This window comes from Corythoichthys intestinalis, chromosome 5 (genome assembly GCF_030265065.1).
Source record: "Corythoichthys intestinalis isolate RoL2023-P3 chromosome 5, ASM3026506v1, whole genome shotgun sequence".
NCBI lineage: Eukaryota > Metazoa > Chordata > Actinopteri > Syngnathiformes > Syngnathidae > Corythoichthys > Corythoichthys intestinalis.
The window spans coordinates 55,567,100-55,588,505 of NC_080399.1; the positions used below are offsets into that span (position 1 = coordinate 55,567,100).

The 21,406-nt window shown below is 38.3% G+C and overlaps 1 protein-coding gene across 6 annotated transcripts in view; it reads right to left on the bottom strand.

Moving 5' to 3' along the window:
• trhr2 (thyrotropin releasing hormone receptor 2) overlaps positions 1 to 21,406 on the bottom strand; it is a 62,218-nt gene that overhangs the window by 5,383 nt on the left and 35,429 nt on the right. For all 6 annotated transcript variants that reach the window (XM_057835914.1, XM_057835909.1, XM_057835910.1 and 3 more), the window contains one exon: positions 20,641 to 20,764. In XM_057835914.1, the coding sequence (XP_057691897.1) occupies positions 20,641 to 20,764 (124 nt within the window). The remainder of the gene's footprint in view (positions 1 to 20,640; positions 20,765 to 21,406) is intronic.

Genomic DNA, 21,406 nt, shown 5'->3' on the forward strand with positions numbered 1-21,406 from the left:
TAATCATTGTAAAGCTTATTTAATGTGCATATTGTATATATATAAGCAATAGCTCTGATCAGCAAAAAAACATTTTACTGAATGACACCTAATGACAACTGTCATAAGCATTCATTCATATTCATGAAAGGGGTCATGTCATAATTATTAGTCTTATGACACTGTAATAAGTAGCATTCAAATAAAGTGTAGACATATTTTGTACCATATAGAGAGCTTAAAAAGGGCACCCTGACCATTTTACAATCAAATTATTTTTCAAAGCAGACAAAAAAAAAATGTGGCATGGGACCCTTAAGAATAGAGATGGAAATGAGTGCTATGCTTGTAGTGTTAGATAGTAATAGATGGAATGAATTCTTTGATGAGCTAGAGAATCAGGAAAATGGGAGCAAGAGAAAATTATATTAGGTGCTTGTTTCAGACTAGGGAATTACAAATTATAAATCGACTGCTTTGTATACAGGATTTGGCAGAAAATAAATTGGAATGCATTTCCAAATGCAATACCAAATACTTGTTTGCCACTTGTGTCAAATCAATCTACAAAATCCATAGCTCAAAACACATCATCTTGTATTTTTTTCCCCTTGTTTTCCAATCACAGTACTGTATTTTTCGGACTATAAGTCGCACCTGAGTACAAGTCGCACCAGCTGTAAAATGCCCAACAAAGAGAAAAAAAACATAGATAAGTCGCACCAGATTATAAGTCGCATTTTGGGGGGGAAATTTACTTGATAAAATCCAACACATAGAACAGATATGTCATCTTGAAAGGCAATTTAAGATAAAAATACAATAGAGAACAACATTCTGAATAAGTGTACAGTATGATAATGTTACATGATGCATGAACAACGAAATGCGAACGTGGCCAGTATGTTAACGTAACATAGCTATTAAGAGTTATTCAGATAACTGTAGCATAAAGAACACACTAACAAGTTTACCAAAACATCAGTGTCACTCCAAAACACCAAAACAACATGTGAAATGATATAATAATGTGTTAATAATTTCACACATAAGTCACGCCAGAGTATAAGTGGCACCCCCAGCCAAACTATGAAAAAACTGCGACTTATAGTCCGAAAAATAAAGTAGTTAAATTTGGCATACATCTTCAGCAATGGGATCAAACTCATAACTTGTGTTACTATAATGAATGATGGTACAGTACCCCCTGCACAAAAAAGGACCAATACATACGAAACAAAAACCAAAACACACACACACACACAATACCTCAACAGTCATAATAATATATGATATCGCGAAGTCAGCAGTGCCAAGTAGCTCCCCGAATATCAACGTACAACAAATTATACATAACTTTTGGGTCCAATAGGAGGCGTGGCCACATACAGTACAACAAAAACCTATAATATATATTTTTATGTAGTGTGTGTATGTGTGAAAATTATTCCATAAATGGTGTTATATGGCAGGTTGTGCAATGTTTTTTCTGAAAATGCCATGAGTATAATTAGGTAGATGACAATAAACGTGTTTGTGTAAATTGAAAAAGGGCACAGATTTTGCTTGTGTAATTTAGACATTGATGTTGATACAGGATGATAGGGATTTTCATACAGTTTTTATTAAAAAAACAAGTTTTTCCACACAGAAGAAGTCCTCTTTTTTGCTGGCTCCATCCTCTCAACTACAGTACTTCTCTCCTTACTCCTATACCTTTCACTCTTTAAATTGCCTTTAAACTACCTAAACTTTCAACTGATCGCAACCCTTTCAAACACCCACATTTTGAATGTAGCCAGAAATGTTTATATAGTGGCTGCGTTTCAATTGCTGTTTAAATGTGCCCTTGCTCATTTGCCCTAGGTACTCCCCCTTGGGGGAATCCCCGCCGCCATCTCCAGGGCTATTTCATTTCCCTAAAAAGGGAAGTGAACTTTGTGAGATTGACCCTGAGAGGGCTTAGTGATCAAATAAACAATGATGGTCACTCCAGAGTCTATATCCCAATGTGCATTGCAGTGGTGCACGGAATATGTGTCCATGCGGTGGTGATAATGAAGCTCAAATACAATTGGCTGCTGTCTATTTACCACCAAAGAAGAAGAAAATGATTGGAGGAGCCAGCACGGTGCTTGAATGTTATACCAAACTTTCTTTCGAATTGTAAAATTCATCATTGTTGTTTTTTAATAAAAAAAATTTAAAAATTAGACTGCATATGGCAGTTATGGCAGGACGTATGGGATCACAGGAGTGCCAAAATAAGAAAAAACATGAATGAATAAATATAGATTAAAAAATGAAAAGGAAAAAAACAATGACAATTTTTGTCATTGACGTTTCTATTTCGCTTGCCTTTTCTATTTTGCTATTAACGACAGGAATGGTCTGTCAAGCAAATGGCGTTGGGAGGGACTGAAAATAAACTTCAAATAGGTTAAATGTATTTAAACAACAGATCTGTCTACAGATTATAAGGTATAGAAAAATAAATAAATAAATAATGAATTGCCCAAATAAAATTTGATACAAATAAACAAATAATAACTAATAATTCTGATAATTCCCAGGTACCGACGAATTGCCATCAAGCGCGGGATACGTCTCTGGCTTATTGACATTAGTCGCTGTATATTTTGTGTGATGTGGAATAATGGTGCCACCAGGGGGTGGGGCCAGGCCTGGCCACGGCTCCCCCCAATGAATTTGTAGGCCACTCCACTGGTCACCCCACTCGTCAGTATAATGTCAGATTGCACTATATAATAAAATACAATATACAATATAACACAATCAACAAAAGTATATCAGTAGGCGTGTCCTGAAGTCTTTCTGACAGTTTTCTACTGGCCTGTTTATTACTATAACATAGTAAAAACCTGAAATTACAGCTTCTATTTTTTTGGTGTGGCACCCCAAGGTTTTAAGTGGCCCAATTTGGCCACCCCAAGAAGAATTTCTGGAGGCGTCAATGACTTAGAATAGGCAGTATAGCGCTACTCCAACACCTTTGGATTGTTTCATAATTTTCTTCAAGTGCTTAGGGCAAGTGAGTGAGGGCAACTCAAACCGTGATTGGAACGCAGCCAGTGTAATGAGCTGTCAAACCTCGCTGTAAAATCTAAAGCACTCACTGAAGCAATCACGTAGGACAGCTGGGTAGCGAGGCTTCGGACGTCATCGTTTTTGGGACTTCCCCAAAATGAAGCGAACCTCAGTACGCACTTCGCAGAAACGTCCCTTCATTACTGGACACACACAAAGGCTATAGTCCTTTTAGTCGACTATTGTAGTGCGTTTCACCTGGCTCCTATGTTTTCTGATTTGTATTATTTTGTTTCATAGCCCGTTATTTTCTCCTTCTCAGTTTGTTCCTGCCTCTGACCATTTACGTTATTAAAAGAACAGAATTCTGCATCTGAGTCCGCTCCATTTTGTCTAAGTGTGACTCATTCCTCCCAAAGGCAATTTTACAATCGTAACATTTTGTCTAATGGTTTTACACAGATATTTAAAATCCACATGTCAAATATTTGAGTTTACATAGGGCCTATTATGTACCACTGTATTGTCACTGTATTGTCATTTTTGTGGAGCTCCTTGCTATACTTTCTCCCAGGGCACCTACTCACCCCAGTGCTGGCCTTGTTGAACAGCAAATATGGCATTACATTTTCTCACGTGAAGTATTCTGAAAATACCAGTGTGGTTGAAAGTGAAGCAGTTTTGATAGAAAAGACGCATTGTAATCCTTGTTCAAAATAGAAATTACAGAACAGATTTCTTAAATTTGGAATACATATTTTGAATACATATATTGAAAATACTGCCAATCCATGTTACTAGGGTTTGGAGTGAGTAATGAAGTCAAACAGAGGAATGTTAGATAAGTCGGAAGTGGGTTTGCTTCAAGGATCAGTGCTGAGCCCCTTCATTGCAACAGTGTTGAACAGTCTGACAGATGAGATTAGACTGTAATCCAGATGGACCATGATGTTCGTAGATGACGTTATGATCAGCTGTGAGAGCAAGGATAGGTGGAGGAACATTTAAAAAGGTTGGCAGTGGAGACCAGAACACCTTCAGGACCATGAAGAGTAAATAAATCATGATTAAATCAAATATTTTACAGGTTTAGTTCTCTGCTTTGAGTTATATTTTTTGCATTACAGCGATCCCTCGTTTTTTATTTTTTGTACAGTATATTTATTCAGATGTATCATCATTGAAACAGATTCATATAAGACATGTTTTTTTTTTACCTTATTACCCAAAGTATACCTCCCCCCCAAAGTATAATTAAAAAAAACACATATACTTAACTTTCTTAAGGCTGGGACTTTAACGCATTAATTTCGATTAATTAATTATAAAGCTTTTAACGCGTTAAAAATTTTAACGCAATTAATTGTTTCAGTTCCATTTGTCCGCATGCGGAACCTTCCTACTCATGTGTTTCTGGTACGCCGGTAAATCTGACGCACACAAACAAACGCTAACAGCAGCAGTGATGGGAGGCGACATTTTATTTGGACAGTTAGGGGCTAGTTTTCCCCTATAAAACGCATCCTGATGGGACAATGGACAAGAGCATTGTTTTGTGCAAGCTGCCGCCGCGGCCGCGCGCCTTCCTCGTCCCCCTCTTCCCGCCCGCCCTTTAACCAGGGCGCGGCGGCGGCGAGGGTCCCGGCGCGGTCGGCTTGGCGGTCACGGTTGCACCCGGCGGGCTGCCTCGGCCGGCGCTTGTGCAAGCTGCTATTCGATGACGAAAAGCAGACCAAAGAAGACCGATTGAAGTCTTTCGAGTATGTTGGTTTGACACGGGACCACTGGACTTTCTTGAGCAATTCTAACTATCTCGGAGTGACCGCACATACAATACAAGTCGTCAACAATGAATGGCATTTGGCGTCTTTCGTCCTGACTGTGCAAAAAGCCAACGACAGACGCTAAACAGTAAACTGTGCAGACCAGTTTTTTTTCGGTAGCTGAGTCCTGGGAGATTGAACGAAAAGTCACAACAATTGGTATTGATTGTTGAATAACTTAATGTTGAAGTGTTGCACTTTGTTATTTTCTTGCAGTTTAATTATCAGTGTTTACATTTCACTATTTGAAAGAAAATATTTGGCAATATTTTATGCCTCACAGTTTTATCTTGTAACTACTGAAAAGTAGTTATGTATACAATTAAAAAACAGTAACTATCTAAAGAAAAATGTTTTCAAAGAACATAAATAATCTGGGTGCCTGAAACACTTTAAACCTGAATAGCTGTATGAGCACTTTGACCAATTGTATGCTGATGACATTACATATTAACAGTAATAAATTTGTTGTTAAGCTCAAAAAGGCTTTTTTATTGAGAACACGATTTGTTTTGTCAATATATGGTTTTCAATTAGAATGCGATTAATTTCGATTAATTAATTACAGACCACGTAATTAACTCGATTAAAAATTTTAATCGAGTCCCGCCACTAATATATATATTAGAGAGAGAGAGAGAGAGAGAGAGAGAGAGAGAGAGAGAGAGAGAGAGAGAGAGAGAGAGAGAGAGAGAGAGAGAGAGAGAGAGAGAGAGAGAGAGAGAGAGAGAGAATAAATGTTTTTCAGCACTTTATATTTAATAATTATAAGTTTTAAACATGTTACTGCCCCACAGAATTTGGACGCCCAGTCCATTTGAAAAAGGTTAAAAAAAATGCTTGTCTTTAATAAATGCTTTATTGAGTGTCAACTCAAATCCTCTCCAGCTGCTCACCTACACACAATGAGTTGCCACAGCAACTGTTTAACAAGTTAAATGATGATTGACACATGAGGCGCTTTGAAGGTCGAGTCTCTGGCAAGATCAAAGCTTAACTGCCTGTCAATCATCATTTACTTTAATAAGCAACTCCAGTTTACCCTCTGAACGACAAAGAGCAGGAAGAGTGGGGGAGGGAGCCAGCGTGAGACGGCGTGATCGGCTCAGGACAGCTTATCTGTATTTATTTATTGTTTTTTGGTTTTTTTTTTTAATTGAAAAAAATCCGCGATGGACTGAGGACACAAAATTTGAAGCGCGAAGTAGCGAGGGATCACTGTATTTGAATGTCTTACCTAACAAATGTAAGTATCAGACAGATTACCCAAGTAAACATAAAATGTAGTTTTAAATGGTGATTTTATTTACAAATACAAATTTAAGTAATAACTGAATGAGCCAACCTAATTTGATCAGTGTTGTTCATAACGGCATTAGAGTATAACGGTGTTTATAAAGGCGTTATTTTTCAGTATTTCAGTAGTGAGTAATCTGATTAATTACTTTTCTCATCTTTGCAATGCCGTTGTCGTTACTGGGGATGTAAAGGCGGGCGTTACAATGGTTGAATGACACGGGAAAAGTGTGAGAGACACGGAAAGAGAAGAGCGGGAGTGGAAAGGAGGGAAGGGAGTTGTGACGCCGTTGCAGACGCGTTGCTAGGCTAGGTGGCTCCAATAATACCTGACTATAGCCGACAGCCTACAATCTACGCCCGCATGATTAGGGATGGGAATTGATAAGATTTTTACGATTCCGATTCCATTATTGATATTGCTTAACGATTCGATTCTTTATCGATTCTCTTATCGATTCTAATTTGGACTAATGGACTGTAAGAAGTTCTGGGTTCAATATGTTTTATGGTTCATTCGCCTCATGGTGTCGGTTAGAACGCAAGGAGAGGAGAGTGGAGTTGGTCTTTGGCACTTTGACTTTTAATCCAACTTGGCAACAGGCACAACTATATACAGGCAATGGCACTTGATATGAGAATCACTCAATGAGCAGGTGAGAGCATGCGTGGAAAGATGTTCATGTATTTGTATGTGTGTGGAAAAAGACTGGAATGTTTGGGTATATGTGTGGGTCTGAAAGGAAAGAAAATTAATGCTGATGGAATAAACAATGCAAGTTGACTTTAAAGCAGTCATTAACACACATACAAGACTCGCACAGAGTAATGAACACAAAGATGGGGGGGCACGAGTGCGCGCGCACAACCCGGAATCACGCTGCGTGCACGTGCGGTCGTCTTGGCCATAAAAGTGGCGAAAACTAAGCCATGTACACTCATATGGATGTAAAACATCATCATAAGATGCTAAACTAACACATTCCATCTTAAGACAAATGTGCAATGCAAATATAATGTAAACAACGCTCTCCTCGACGCAGCAAGAACGAGCGGGAGCAACCAGCCGACGTTACAGTAAAAACAAGAAACAGTCGCGCTGATAATGGCTCTAACTTATCATAAGAACTTTATGACATGAAGAGGAAATACTTATATTCACACTCTGCTCGAAATGCGCACCTTACGCCTATTCTCGGTCCCAGAATACGCGACATGTGGCGTAGGACAATAACAGGAACTAACTGACTGGTTGCTATGGGAACGAACGCATACCCAAGGAACCGTTCTAACAGGAATATAAAAATTGATAATAAAATCGTTTAGGATTATTTTAGATGCATATATGTTATATTTATATTCGACAAGGAATACGATAGACCCATTAATAGACATTTTGGGAAAAAATCATTTCTTTACGTTGTCTCATGAATAATGACTTGGCCTGTGAAAAGGAATGCTCTCACTTGCTAATTGTATGTGTGTAACATGAGTAAGCTACGTGACGTAAATTGTACTGGATGGAATCGATAAGAGAATCGTTAGATAAACTGCCAAACAAATCCATGGAATTGAAACACATGGAACCAGTTCTCTATAGGAACTGGTTCTCTATTCTCATCCCTACACATAATTCTACGCTAGATATCACATGCATATTGAACTAGATGCGAAATGACAGACTTGGCAGCACTAGCGAATGTATAGAGAAGTAGATGCGAAATGATACACTCGCCGGCGTTAGTAAACAGCCGCCATCTTAAAGCAGTAGACTTCTCAGGAAGGCTCTGTTGTCTCCTAGACAACCTTCCTTGCGAACCTAAGTAACTTTTTATCTAAAATACTCCTGAATCGGCAAAATCTTGACTTGAATCTATCATTAAATGATGAAACAGTTTTAAAACTTTCACATGTCGAAAGTAGACAGAAGGGATCTAATGCAATAACGTCAGCAATTTTAACAACTTTAACAGTTGATTCACAACATTAAATGACTTCCAAACATAGCAAAGGTTACTATCTAGTTATCACAATATCCACAATTCCCCTGTGTCTAGTTGATTTTAGGGTAAAGAATTGGGCTAGGGCGAATTGTCCCAAAAACCCTTTGAACTTCACATAGTGTGACCTATGTTGTTGTTGTTGTGTTTTTTTTTAATTAATGGAAAAAAAACATGAAATGTACACCAGTTATTTTGCAAGGTATCTAATGACTCTTACATTCAGGTAACTGAGTTACTAACTCAATTACTTTTTGGGAAAAGTATTTTGTAACTGTAATGAATTACTTTTTAAAAGTAAGATTAACCACACTGGATTTGATACAATTGAATTCAAGCATTCTCTAAAAATGGCAAGTTGTTCGCATCTCGGTTAGGATACTTTTCCTTGGAGAGTTGTTTTTATTTCAGGAACACTGAAGGGTTTCAATCAGACTCAAATCCTGACTTTTTAAGCACACAAAGAAGTAATACAATACTAGTCCTGTGGTTACTGTTTAATTTAATGGCAAAACAAAAGGCTGCATTTCTGTTTACATTTTTGCTTGGAATCACCCCTCCATACACTTTCTACCAACCACATAGTGGCCATGGCAACAGCTCAGACATTTCTGAACATTACAGAGCCAAAGTCAGACGGTTGGATGGGGGTATAAAGTCAGTGATTACTGTAATGTTATCAGTTGCTAATAATAGCGCACACCTTTTACGTTCTACCCCTTTTTGCCTCAGTGCTCTGACTATCATTTATTTTGTTGGAAAAGCCTTCACTCCACCTTTGTCGTGCAGTGGCGTTTCATCTCAATTGTGTATGCTCCCTTTCATGCAACTGTCTGTCTTTTCTCCACCAAGGAAAGACAAATAGGGAGACCAAGCGGCCTGCCTTTCACAATTTTTGCAGAGAAGCCTCGTGTCATAAGTGTGTTTTGAGATAACGTTGCAAGTCCTGGCTGTGTGGTAAGCCAGCTGCAGCAACCTCAGCAGGTAGATAAAGAAGAAAATGTCTATACACAGCAAAATGTTTCATTTAAAAGGAGAGGAGAAACTTTGTAATTTTGTCATAATGAGTTGAACAGCATTCGGTGATTTTGAATATGCAAATTCATGTTGAGGCAGGCTACTTTGGTCAAACATAACAAGAGATAAGAGAATTTCCACTCAAGGAATTGAAGAAAGGCTTTGCCCTCTGAACTTAAAAAAAAAATATATATATATATATATATATATATAAATATATATATTTAGATCACTGTGCTGTCAAAATGCTGCAAGTAACAATGGCTCCATATCTTTTTAAGATGCACATCAGAAGATCATAGCCATGAGAAATAAAATGAGATCAAAACTGTTCAAAAAAAAATCTGACAACACGCTGTACTAATCTCCATGTATAAAAGTGCAATTCTTCAGCCTGCAAAATTTATCAATATCCTATCAGATTAAGTTGGCCTATCAAATGATGAATGAAGGCGTGTGGAGTGCCTGTTGAGGAGCTGAGAGGCTAAAATCATCAGCAGTATTAAGCGCACTTCTTTGTACATCCAAAATCACATTATGTAAATCTTCTGCTCTTAGATGGAGGTCCTTGACTATAGGAGATTGCGATCTTTTTAAAACTCAGACCTCAGGCAATGTGCTCACACATCGACAAATGCAGTGACTTTGCATGCGAGCATGATAAAGTCATTTTCTTGAAAAGGTAAAGTATGAACTCAAAGTATGACCCTACTTGAGTGTGTGGTTTGGATCAAAGTGATGATTACTACAATTTTCATGTGACCTCAGCGCACTTACAGCCAAATCCAACCCATTTACCAAAGCCAGCACACAATTACACATAAAAATTACACTACTACACTTTTACTATACGTTCTTCTTCAAATGTTCATTTTTAGCAGCTTTCTATTTTGTATTTCTCCAAACATTGGATCATTCAGAAGAAATGCATTTAGGTGCACAAATTGGAAGGACTCTTTGCACTTTTATCAGAAACCCCATGAGAGGGAGCAGTGGAAAAAAAAGCCATTTTGCTGTAATTAATTTTCTTTTTTCCCCAACAGACGCGTTGAGTCTGTGTCATGTCCATTTAATATTAGGTACGAAAATGAATTTTCCTTCCCAAAGGTTAATGCAGGTAGTCTGTGTATAAAGTGCTTATTAAGAAAATCATTCCTTGATTTGTTTGCAGTCTTGTGGCTGTGCATTGTATCTACATTGCTCTGTATAATGTGCATACATTATGTAGAGGCCTAAGAACAATGATGTACAGGGGAGAGATTCCATTTATTTACTCACAAGGGTAGAGTTAGTGTACATGGATGGCTTTTTATTATTCTAGTAACATCACCCAACATGGTGCTAGCTTCATTTAGGTTAGCGCTTTGAGTCTATGAGACTTTTCATCAAAAATGCTTTTACGAAGCCTGCTACAAAGTAGGAGTCTAGGCATCGAGGCTTTTGTACGCTTATAGAGTTTGGTAGATGTAAGTACTAGGGTTGGGCATCGTTTGAAATTGAATGATTCTGATTCCGATTCCACAGTTCAATTCCGGTTCCGAACGATTTCCGATTCCGATTCTTTTAAGATGCAGGGTCAAAACAAAAAACAAGAAAAAAAAAGGCAGGGTCAAAAAAGTTGCATAGTTTATATTAATGTCTTCTCGATTATTTTTTAAATTATATGAACTTCTCACAGGGCTATTTTTAACCTGTATATACTGTAAATATCACGCTTTGAACTTGAATGTGATGAAGTTTCTTTCCAAAGGAGTGCACTTTCACAAAGATGTTTTTTTCAAAAGCTCACGGAGAAAACATTCACACATATTCTTTTGCCATACATGTACCTTCGCTGGGAGCTACAACGAAGCATTAGTATGAATTCTTCTATTGATTATAATTTTATGATCTTTCAATACTTTTGAATTTAACGGAGGCGGCAACGTGCTATATAAAATACGTAGCTGCTTGTATAGTCTATATAGACTGAGACATCTACTGCTTTAACATGGCGGCTGTTTACTAATGCCGGCGAGTATGTCATTTTGCATCTAGTCTTGTGTACATGTGATATCATACCATAGCCTGACGTTATAATACGACTTATTCTCGTACTAGTCCATCCATCCATCCATCCATCATCTACTGCTTAATCCGGGGTCGGGTCGCGGGGACAGCAGAAGACAGATGTTATTTATTGTTTAACTTACCTGGTTCTGACTGGTTAGAGGACCGGTGTTCTGAAAAATTTTTCACCCTCATCAGAATTTGCAACCGCAGCTGTTGTAGCAATGAAGAAGCTCTGTTTTACATTCAGTTGGACTCAGTATGTTTTTTCTTTTTAAAACTGTCCTGTTCAGCTGTTTGACACGCAAAGTGTTAAGTCTAAGTGTCCGGATGGTCTGAACAGTTTTAATGTTTCACATTTGCGTATGACATACTCCCATTGTGATCATTCAACATACCTCGTTTATTATGACAAAGCAGCGAATAGGAAGGGGTGATAGGGGAAAAGGGGAAAAGAAAAGAAAAACAAGAAAAGAAAAAAGAAAAACAAACAACAACAAGAAATACATTGAACGCCTACACTAATTATGAATATGTTGGTGCTATCGTCAGCTAGATGTATTTCTAGTTGACACCATGTGGGGGGCCTGTTGACCAGGGAAAGAAGGGGAGGGGTGTGGGGGAGTCTATAAGCTAAGTGATTGGGAGGGGTGGAGTGTACACAAATCAGCTCTGTGATCTAGAAACCAGTAATCGTGTGAATTCCTTGTGAGTGTAAGCCCGTTGGCAACCGACCCTACACTGCCCCATCGCCATTCCCCGCGCTGGGACCCCCCACCTGAGCGTGCCTAATCACATCCAGCCGCGAGCAAGCCCCACCAAACACGCGACAGCCACGCAAACAAGCGGAGACGCCGCGCGGGCGCCAACCAAGGGCCACAACCCCCACCCAGCCAGCCCAGGGAGGGAGGGTATCAATATTGGTGTAACCACCCGCGCCCCCACAACCAGCCTTCAGGGATGGGAAGAGGGGACGCACCTGAAAAACCCCATACATGTGCAACATGAATATGGCATAAATTAATGCTCAACGACACGGCAAAGACGTTAACAGTGAGAGAGCAGCTTGCAGCTAAGATGGCAGGATGTGTCTGAGGAGAACTTTTCTTCGTGTCCATCCATGATCAAACGTAAGTAAATATTGCTTTCCTCAAAGAAAATTTGTAGTGTTTACTCTGGAACCACTGCATTCGTGAGGTGCAAAATTTGTAAGGACACTGGCGCAGCGTGTCAAATACGCTGCACTCAGCTATGCACTTGGGACTCGGCACCGGTATTCCATAAAACCGGACGTGTGTAATCATATTGGTCGTACAGCCCCCATTGCAACTTTTGAGCACCGCCGCACCGGGTCTATGGCTTCTTGTGGCTTCTTCTTTGTGGTTTTCGGCAGCAATTTTTTTCGTTCAGCAGGCAGGGCATCGAAACATGGAATCGAAATTTAAAAATTCAAATGTTCCGGGAGCATCGGAGTGTTAAAACCGGATCCCATCGATGCTTGATGCCCAACCCTAGTAAGTACTCAAGATATTTTTAAGCTATAGAGTACGGAAATCCAAATCTACAAGTTTGGAACCCAACAAAATGCCCTTCAAAAACTTTTTTTTTTTTTAACAAATAAAGAGCCGATGAACCAGTCTGCTTCATCTTGGAAATACAACGCTCCCGATGGATGCGTGTTAACCCATCCATATTGTTCGATGACATGACAGTATCCATTTTATTTTTCAATGATTTCTATTCATTTGCACTTCATACATGGTGTGTTAGGCGGCCAAAACAATGTAAGGTTCTGGTTTAGGTGAGTATCACATGACAAGCTGGACATTAAATAAAAGCCTCAATAGGCTAGGGCAGTGCCGCGAAAGATCGTCAGGTGTGCCGCGAGAAATGATCCAATATCGCCTTTTTTTTGGCTCATGTGCAGGCCACCGAGTTATTGTGTCGTGTTCAAGAACTGCTCAGATTTCTAGCCAGCAACCACCTTGCTGTCCATGACAATGTGTTGGAATAAAACGCAGGGGGGGATTGACGTTTGTCACATTTGGAAAAAATGGAAAGGATACTTTCGTGTATATCAATGCTTGACGAGTCTAATCAAATGATGTACAATAGATGTTCTGGGGTCAACATTGTTGCTGACATCAAGGTGGCTGATGGCTATGATTCTGAGCAGTTCTTGAACACAAGACAAGCAATTAGATCGCTCGCCCACACGTGACTGACAATCTTCCTTGTGACGCACATGGAAGTGGTGGTGGCAGTCACGGATAACTTTTTAAAAGGGACAACTTCGAAATCTAAACTGAGCCCTGGACAAGATTCTGACCCAGATGAAGTTCTTCGTATGAGTCGTGGTAAAAAAATTGGCCTCCCGCTTCCCACCGTTGGCCTCTGGTCAACGGTGGGAACTAGGACACTGCCCCTCTGCAATTAAATACCATCCATCCATTTTTAAAAACCACTTATTTGTATTGTTAATTTTTTTTAACCAAAACTGGACAAAATATGTTCATCATCGCCCTTTTTTTTTTTACTGAATGAAAACAAACATGACAAGACTAAACTCGGAATCAGTACACATTTTAGTTGACTAATAGTGATGAAACCAAATATTATTTACAATATAAAAACAAGGATAAAATCAATGGTCGTTTAGTTCATGACCGAAAATGTGATGAAAATGTATTCATTCATTCAACTTTTCCTTTTTTCTTTTCATTTATATTCTGTGCCGCTTATAAGGTTCACAGGGGTGCTGGAGTCATTGAAGTATGATGATATATATTTGAGCCTATATCACCCAGCCCTAATAATTAGTCATTATATTCCATCACTTGTGTATCATCGAATGATTTATCTCTTAAAATAACAATACCTGTCTGGATGAAATGTTAATTTGCTACCCTTCTATTCATGCTAAAAGGTCAGAAGTATTTTTTACCCTCACAAAAGCGTTTATATCCCCCAACCTGGTCTGGGCTTTTTTTGAGAACTCGTGGCTTTTAAAATACATGACATCATCGCAAAGTCCAAACATTGCAAGTTGGGGGCGGGGCAATTAATTTTTCGATGAGGCCACATCAGAGAAACTGGAAAAAGTTGTCGAGGGCCACACCAAAATGCTAACCCAAATTTAATCCTTTTGTTTAGTATTTTTCCATGAAGATGGAGCTTACCGGACGAGCTAACGTCTACAGCAAGTGACCCATAGCAGTTCTCTCCATCTCGCCATGTTGTTTCTGCCTTATACAAGCATCGCTTGTAAGTTATATTCTTCTTTTGTTTTATATTCATGAGCATTGTATAATATATTGGAGATGTGTATAGTTCGTTTTATTTGCATTTGTGGTAAAATGTGCTTACATTATTTCATTGCTTGCAAGCTGTACTAACAGTTGCTATTCAACTTGACACGTGGTGTATGCTTTGCTTTATTTTGTGTCTTTTTTATATTATTGACACAATGTTTTGTTGTTTTTAGTTATTCAAAAAATTATCAGTGCTCTTGTCAAGAGAAAGATGACCACGGTAAAGCCAATTCAACTTTACTCCAGGGTCTGACTTACCTTTAGAGCTTCTGATTTGTTCGCTATCTGTTGATTTGTGTACTAATACACCGATTGAGGACATAATAAGTGCCTTATTGGCACTTTGCACTTATTAATTTGGAAAGCCTTGAAGTTGTTACAGTTATCATTATTAAAGCAACCAGTGGGCTCTCAATACAATAAGCATAATATGTTAAATCCATAACTGCATATATCGTTACTTCTTTGATATTGGTAACAGATTTTTGGAGTTAAAAAGTTATTATCGGACAACTCTAATGTAAATGAAACTAATGTATGGTGGTACAAAAAAAAAAAATAATAATAATAATAATAATAATGTACATAGTTAAGTATGTTGTGTGAGCAACATCCGAGGTTATGTTGGTCACACAGCGTAGATAACTGTGCATATTAAGAAAAAAAAAAAAAAAAAATTTCATGCCGCAAGCTACCCAGACTAGCGTTGCGATCGACTGGTTGATCACCATCAACGTAATGGGCACCCCTGGTATACAGTATATGTATATGCATGCAGTATATGTACTGTATATGTACGTATGTATACGTACATGTGTATATGCACAGTTGGGCAAATAAGTATTTAGTCAACCACTAATTGTGCAAGTTCTCCCACTTGAAAATATTAGAGAGGCCTGTAATTGTCAACATGGGTAAACTTCAACCATGAGAGACAGAATGTGGAACCTCAGAAAATCACAGTTTGATTTTTAAAGAACTTATTTGCAAATCATGGTGGAAAATAAGTATTTGGTCAATACCAAAAGTTCATCTCAATACTTTGTTATGTACCCTTAGTTGGCAATAACGCAGGCCAAACGTTTTCTGTAACTCTTCACAAGCTTTTCACACACTGTTGCTGGTATTTTGGCCCATTCCTCCATGCAGATCTCTTCTAGAGCAGTGATGTTTTGGGGCTGTCGTTGGGCAACACGGACTTTCAACTCCCTCCACAGATTTTCTATGAGGTTGAGATCTGGAGACTGGCTAGGCCATTCCAGGATCTTGAAATGCTTCTTACGAAGCCACTCCTTTGTTGCCCTGGCTGTGTGTTTGGGATCATTGTCATGCTGTAAGACCCAGCCACGTCTCATCTTCAATGCCCTTGCTGATGGAAGGAGATTTTAACTCAAAATCTCTCGCTCCATGGCCCCATTCATTCTTTCCTTTACACAGATCAGTCGTCCTGGTCCCTTTGCAGAACAACAGCCCCAAAGCATGATGTTTCCACCCTCATGCTTCACAGTGGGTATGGTGTTCTTCGGATGCAATCCAGTATTCTTTCTCCTCCAAACACGAGAACCTGTGATTCTACCAAAAAGTTCTATTTTGGTTTCATCTGACCATAACACATTCTCCCAGTCCTCTTCTGGATCATCCAAATGCTCTCTGGCAAACCGCAGACGGGCTTGGACGTGTACTGGCTTCAGCAGGGGGACACGTCTGGCAGTGCAGGATTTGAGTCCCTGGCGGCGCATTGGGTTACTGATAGTAGCCTTTGTTACTGTGGTCCCAGCTCTCTGTAGGTCATTCACTCGGTCCCCTCGTGTGGTTCTGGGATTTTTGCTCACCGTTCTTGTTATCATTTTGATGCCACAGGGTGAGATCTTGCATGGAGCCCCAGATTGAGGGAGATTATCAGTGGTCTTGTATGTCTTCCATTTTCTAATAATTGCTTCCACAGTTGATTTCTTTACACCAAGTGTTTTACCTATTGAAGATTCAGTCTTCCCAGCCTGGTGCAGGTCTACAATTTTGTCTCTGGTGTCCTTCGACAGCTCTTTGGTCTTGGCCATAGTGGAGTTTGAAGTGTGACTGACTGAGGTTGTGGACAGGTTTCTTTTATACCGATAATGAGTTGAAACAGGTGCCATTAATACAGGTAATGAGTGGAGCCTCGTTAGACCTCGTTAGAAGAAGTTAGACCTCTTTGACAGCCAGAAATCTTGCTTGTTTGTGGTCACGAAATACTTATTTTCCACTCTAATTTGGAAATAAATTCTTTAAAAATCAAACAATGTGATTTTCAGTTTTTTTTTTTTCACATTCTGTCTCTCATGGTTGAGGTTTACCCATGTGGACAATTACAGGCCTCTCTTATCTTTTCAAGTGGGAGAACTTGCACAATTGGTGGTTGACTAAATACTTATTTGCTCCACTGTATGTAAAAACTGGTATATATGATTCACAGGTCACGATTATATCCCAATTAATCACGATATTACACTTGAAGACGATTTTTAAGATATTTGTATATAGATCTTTAGGACTTTAGGTCACGACGTACCCAATGTACTTTACAATGTGTGTCTCATCTGCAGGTTTTTTCGCCATTGTTTTTCTTTTTTTTAGTTGCCGACGGTGCCAATTCTCAGCATTGATGATAAGTACAGTATATTATTTGTCATTAAATTTTGTTATTTATTAGGTAAATTAATCTAAATGGTTGATCTCTACAGTAATTATTATGCATAGCTGTATTTCATTATACTACAGTATATGTGCGGTCTGCTTTCCTTTGTTGCAATTGGACTTGTTTAAAGTCATGTCAGCGCTATTTTCTGTTAGTTTCGAGCGTTGCTTTCACGTTGGGAAGCGGCGCTGAATGCCAGTTAAGAAGGCAGAGAAACGATAAATTGCACTGGCTCGGCGATGCCCTCCCCTGTTAGCTAGCTATTAGCCAGCTAGTTTATTGAGCAGCGTTGGTTTTCACCGCTGGACCGGTGCCACTAATAGCCACAGTTTTCCTTGTTGAATTGCCCAAGATTTGGACCTTACTTCCCTCGCTATTATTGTGCATCCATTGGGGTATGTTTTTTGTAAGAAAATATATCTCTATATATTGATTTACTTTAAATCATTATTGTACACTTTGTCATTATTGTATTTTATTTTGTAATAGAGTGTTCATAGTTTGACGGAGACAAATTAATAAATATCAGTTGTAAGAAGAACTATGGTTCGATCAGTGTTACCAGGGAGATGTAATAGCTATCTTATTTTTATTTCATTAATATGAGGTGTAATACATGTTTTGGATAGTTATTTTGAGAGGAGGTAGTTAGGGGTACTTAAACGGTTAATTCCATCTTGCGTGGAAATTCGGGTTACGTCGCCAGTGGAGGAACGAAACTTGTTCGGAACCTGGGTACTACCTGTACATTTATTTTAATTTATTCCTGAAACCTCATCCAGCATTTATTTCATGTTTGGACAACATATGGGTTTCATTATAACATTTTCCCATTTTTTTGTGCAAACCTGCTTAAATGCAGGATTCTAAATACTCCACCACTCCGTTTTTGCAGTGCTGCTCAGCCTTCACCGCGTACAGATGCACTCTGAGCTCGTGAAGCTTGATGTATGTTCCATGCCTGAATGTGCGTCTTTAGTTGTATGGGGGACGGGAAACTGATAAGCATATGCTTCATCCCGTCCGCCTTTGTCTTCTTCTTCGGTTCCAATGATACCGATGATGATGACAATAAAATTCCATTCCATTCCAAAAGCTAAAATTAGCCCAAATTTCAGACTCATAAAAGGACTAATCCGAGCAAAACGACCAGAAGTACCTCGTCCGCCATTGCTGAGGTGTGCCGCCCGCAGCACACAGCCAATGGCAGCTAATGTTACTGTTTACATTGACTTACGCTGGGCTGCCAAAGGCGTGTAAACACCCCAGTAATGGCGGCCAACCACTTCAATTGTTTATTTCAACCAAAAACACACGTGTAAGAATCGATAAGGGTGGATTTTGAATCGATACAAGAATTGAAATATATATACTGTATATATACATTATATAATAATCATTATATTCTAAGTGTGTCTCCAGTGGCGTTTTTTTTTACCCTAAACCTTTGCAATACATATGAATAACAACACACATACACTGGTTTTTAGTAGATCGTGGAGGGAAAAAAAGGCAGTATGAAAGCAACATGACAGTCGAGATGGATGAAGATGAGTCACTTGCCGCCTTCAAGATTTGGACTATCTATATAAGGTAGATGAGGACAAATTGCATGTTGATTGAAGGCAGGACAAGTCAAAATTCTTTTGAATTGCACAGTTCAACTTAGAGCCTCAATAGATTATAATTACAGCGAAAATGCTGCAACAACAACATCATAGCTGAGCAGAGCAAATTTTATTAAAAAAAAAACAAAAAAAACACCACAATTAGGGCTGTCAAAAATTATCGCGATAACGGGCGGTAATTAATTTTTTAAATTAATCACATTAAAATATTTGACGCAATTAACGAACATGTCCCGCTCAAAAAGATTAAAATGACAGCAGTGTAATGTCTGCTTGTTACTTGTTTTTTTGGTGTTTGGCGCCCTCTGCTGGCGCTTGGGTGCAAATGATTTTATGCGTTTCAGCACAATGAATGAGTATGCTGTAATTATTGACATCAACAATGGCGAGCTCCTAGTTTGATTGAAAATTTTACAAATTTTAATAAAACGAAAACATTAAGAGGGGTTTTAATATAAAAGAGGGGTTTTAATATAAAATTTCAATAACTTATACTAACATTTATATTTTAAGAACTACAAGTCTTTCTATCAATGGATCACTTTAAGAGAATGTTAATAATGTTAATGCCATCTTGTTGATTTATTGTTATAATACATGATACTTATGTACCGTATGTTGAATGTATATATATATCCGTCTTGTGTCTTATCTTTCCATTCCAACAATAATTTACAGAAAAATATAGCATATCTTATAGATGGTTTGAATTGCGATTAATTACGATTAATTAATTTTTAAGCTGTAAATAACTTGATTAAAAATTTTAATCGTTTGACAGCCCTAACCACAGTACATTTCTCTCCTACCCAGATTCTTTGAAAATAGCCCAGTTGGGCAGGAAAATGCCCAATCTGGCAACACCGACTAGGAACTGTGCAAAGACTGACAAAATGTTCTGTGTTGCTTGGAATGCAAACTGCGATTAAAAATGCATTATTTTTTTTAAACATGTTTTTCTTTTTGTAAATAATCAGAATTACCGTGTCTTTCCATTAATACACACATGTATACAGTAAAAACATGCAAATATATGCACATGTGTATATATACATACACACTATTCAGTATGTGTATATTCTTATTAAAAAGATTGAGTTTTCTCCCCAAAAAATTATGCCAAGGCCAAGCTGGAGCCATTCATAATACTATACTACTGCCCCAAAAAATATGCTATATTCCTGACTGACCTATATTGACTCTAATATGAACTTGAGTAACAGCCAATGCCAAGCTTTATAGTGTGTATAAAGGAATATTTGATTTTAGCTCTTCTGTAAATCATTCCAAAGATGATTGGGTTGTGTCAATTTAACCTGCTGTGCTTTCAGTAGAGATTATTCAATCTGAATTTTCCTTGCAGCAAAACCGGAGTGATGACGATGATTTTTTTTTTTTTTTTTTTTTTTTTTGCTTTCATTGTTAGAAACCAGTGATAAAATATTTGCTCTTAAGTACACATTCCAGCCAATACTATTTTTATATACCATAAATTTTACTCAAGTACTCAGCAATTCTACTTGTTAACAGTTTGAAGAAACTGAAGCCTGTAAAAACCACTGAAAGAAAATGAAGTGTTGTCTGTTCTCTTCTGTATTCTGTTAGTGTTCAGCACAAAAACACAAGAACTTTGGGTGAAAAATGTTTTTTTCTCTAGTTCCAACCTCAAAATGTTAGACACCCCCAAGAGACAAGATGCATTGTGGACACTAGAGAAAAACAAAAATGTAAATTAAAAAAAGAAGGTCCGAGGGCGGTATTTAAGGGGCCTCTTGACAAATGCTGAAGCAAAAGGTGTTGACAAATAAGACAGACCTGTTTCCTGGAGGAGAGTGCACTTCTAGGGCGTCGAGGACGACCCCTTTTTCCCAGTTCTGTGACCTCCCGACAGCTTTGTCGCAATGTGGTGGCACTTGTTTCAGGTTGGTTTGGCAGAGGGCTGGAGGGACACATTAACATGAATTTCCAAATTGTCCTTCTTCAATAATTCCATTTATTTCTCCCCATCGAAAGCATTAAAAAAAGCCCTCACTATTTAGATAAAAAAGGAAATTGTGTGATGAAAGTACATTTAATCTTGGGGCTGATCACTTCTGTTAGACCATCATAAATAATCGACAATTGTACTAAATGTGTGTGAAGTAAATGATTAAAGGGGGATAATGGAAAATGTACTTTTCGTTGTTTTTCATTGCTTGTATACAAACAGTTTGTTCTCTGGAGGGCCTTCTTAACCATCAAGTGTGCAATTGCACAAACAAGAATATCCCCTTGTTAGCTGCCTTTTATTGAAAATGTGTGTTTTAACAAGCCTTTCTGAATTGACAAAGTCCCATTTCAGGTTCATGTGTCTGCTCCTTCAGTGATGATGTGAGTATGCCTTGTAAAGTGAATTAGGGCGCCGCACACAGCTCATGATCATTCCTCACAATGATAGGTTGAGGAATAGTGGTGATCAATGTGTTTTTGTGTCCTTTTTTTTTTTTTTTTTTGATCATTCACACTCGCAATTTCGTAGTTGTTAGCTTGTTTTTTTTTTTTTGTTTGTTTGTTTTTTTTATCGGCTAGGACAGTTATCGTA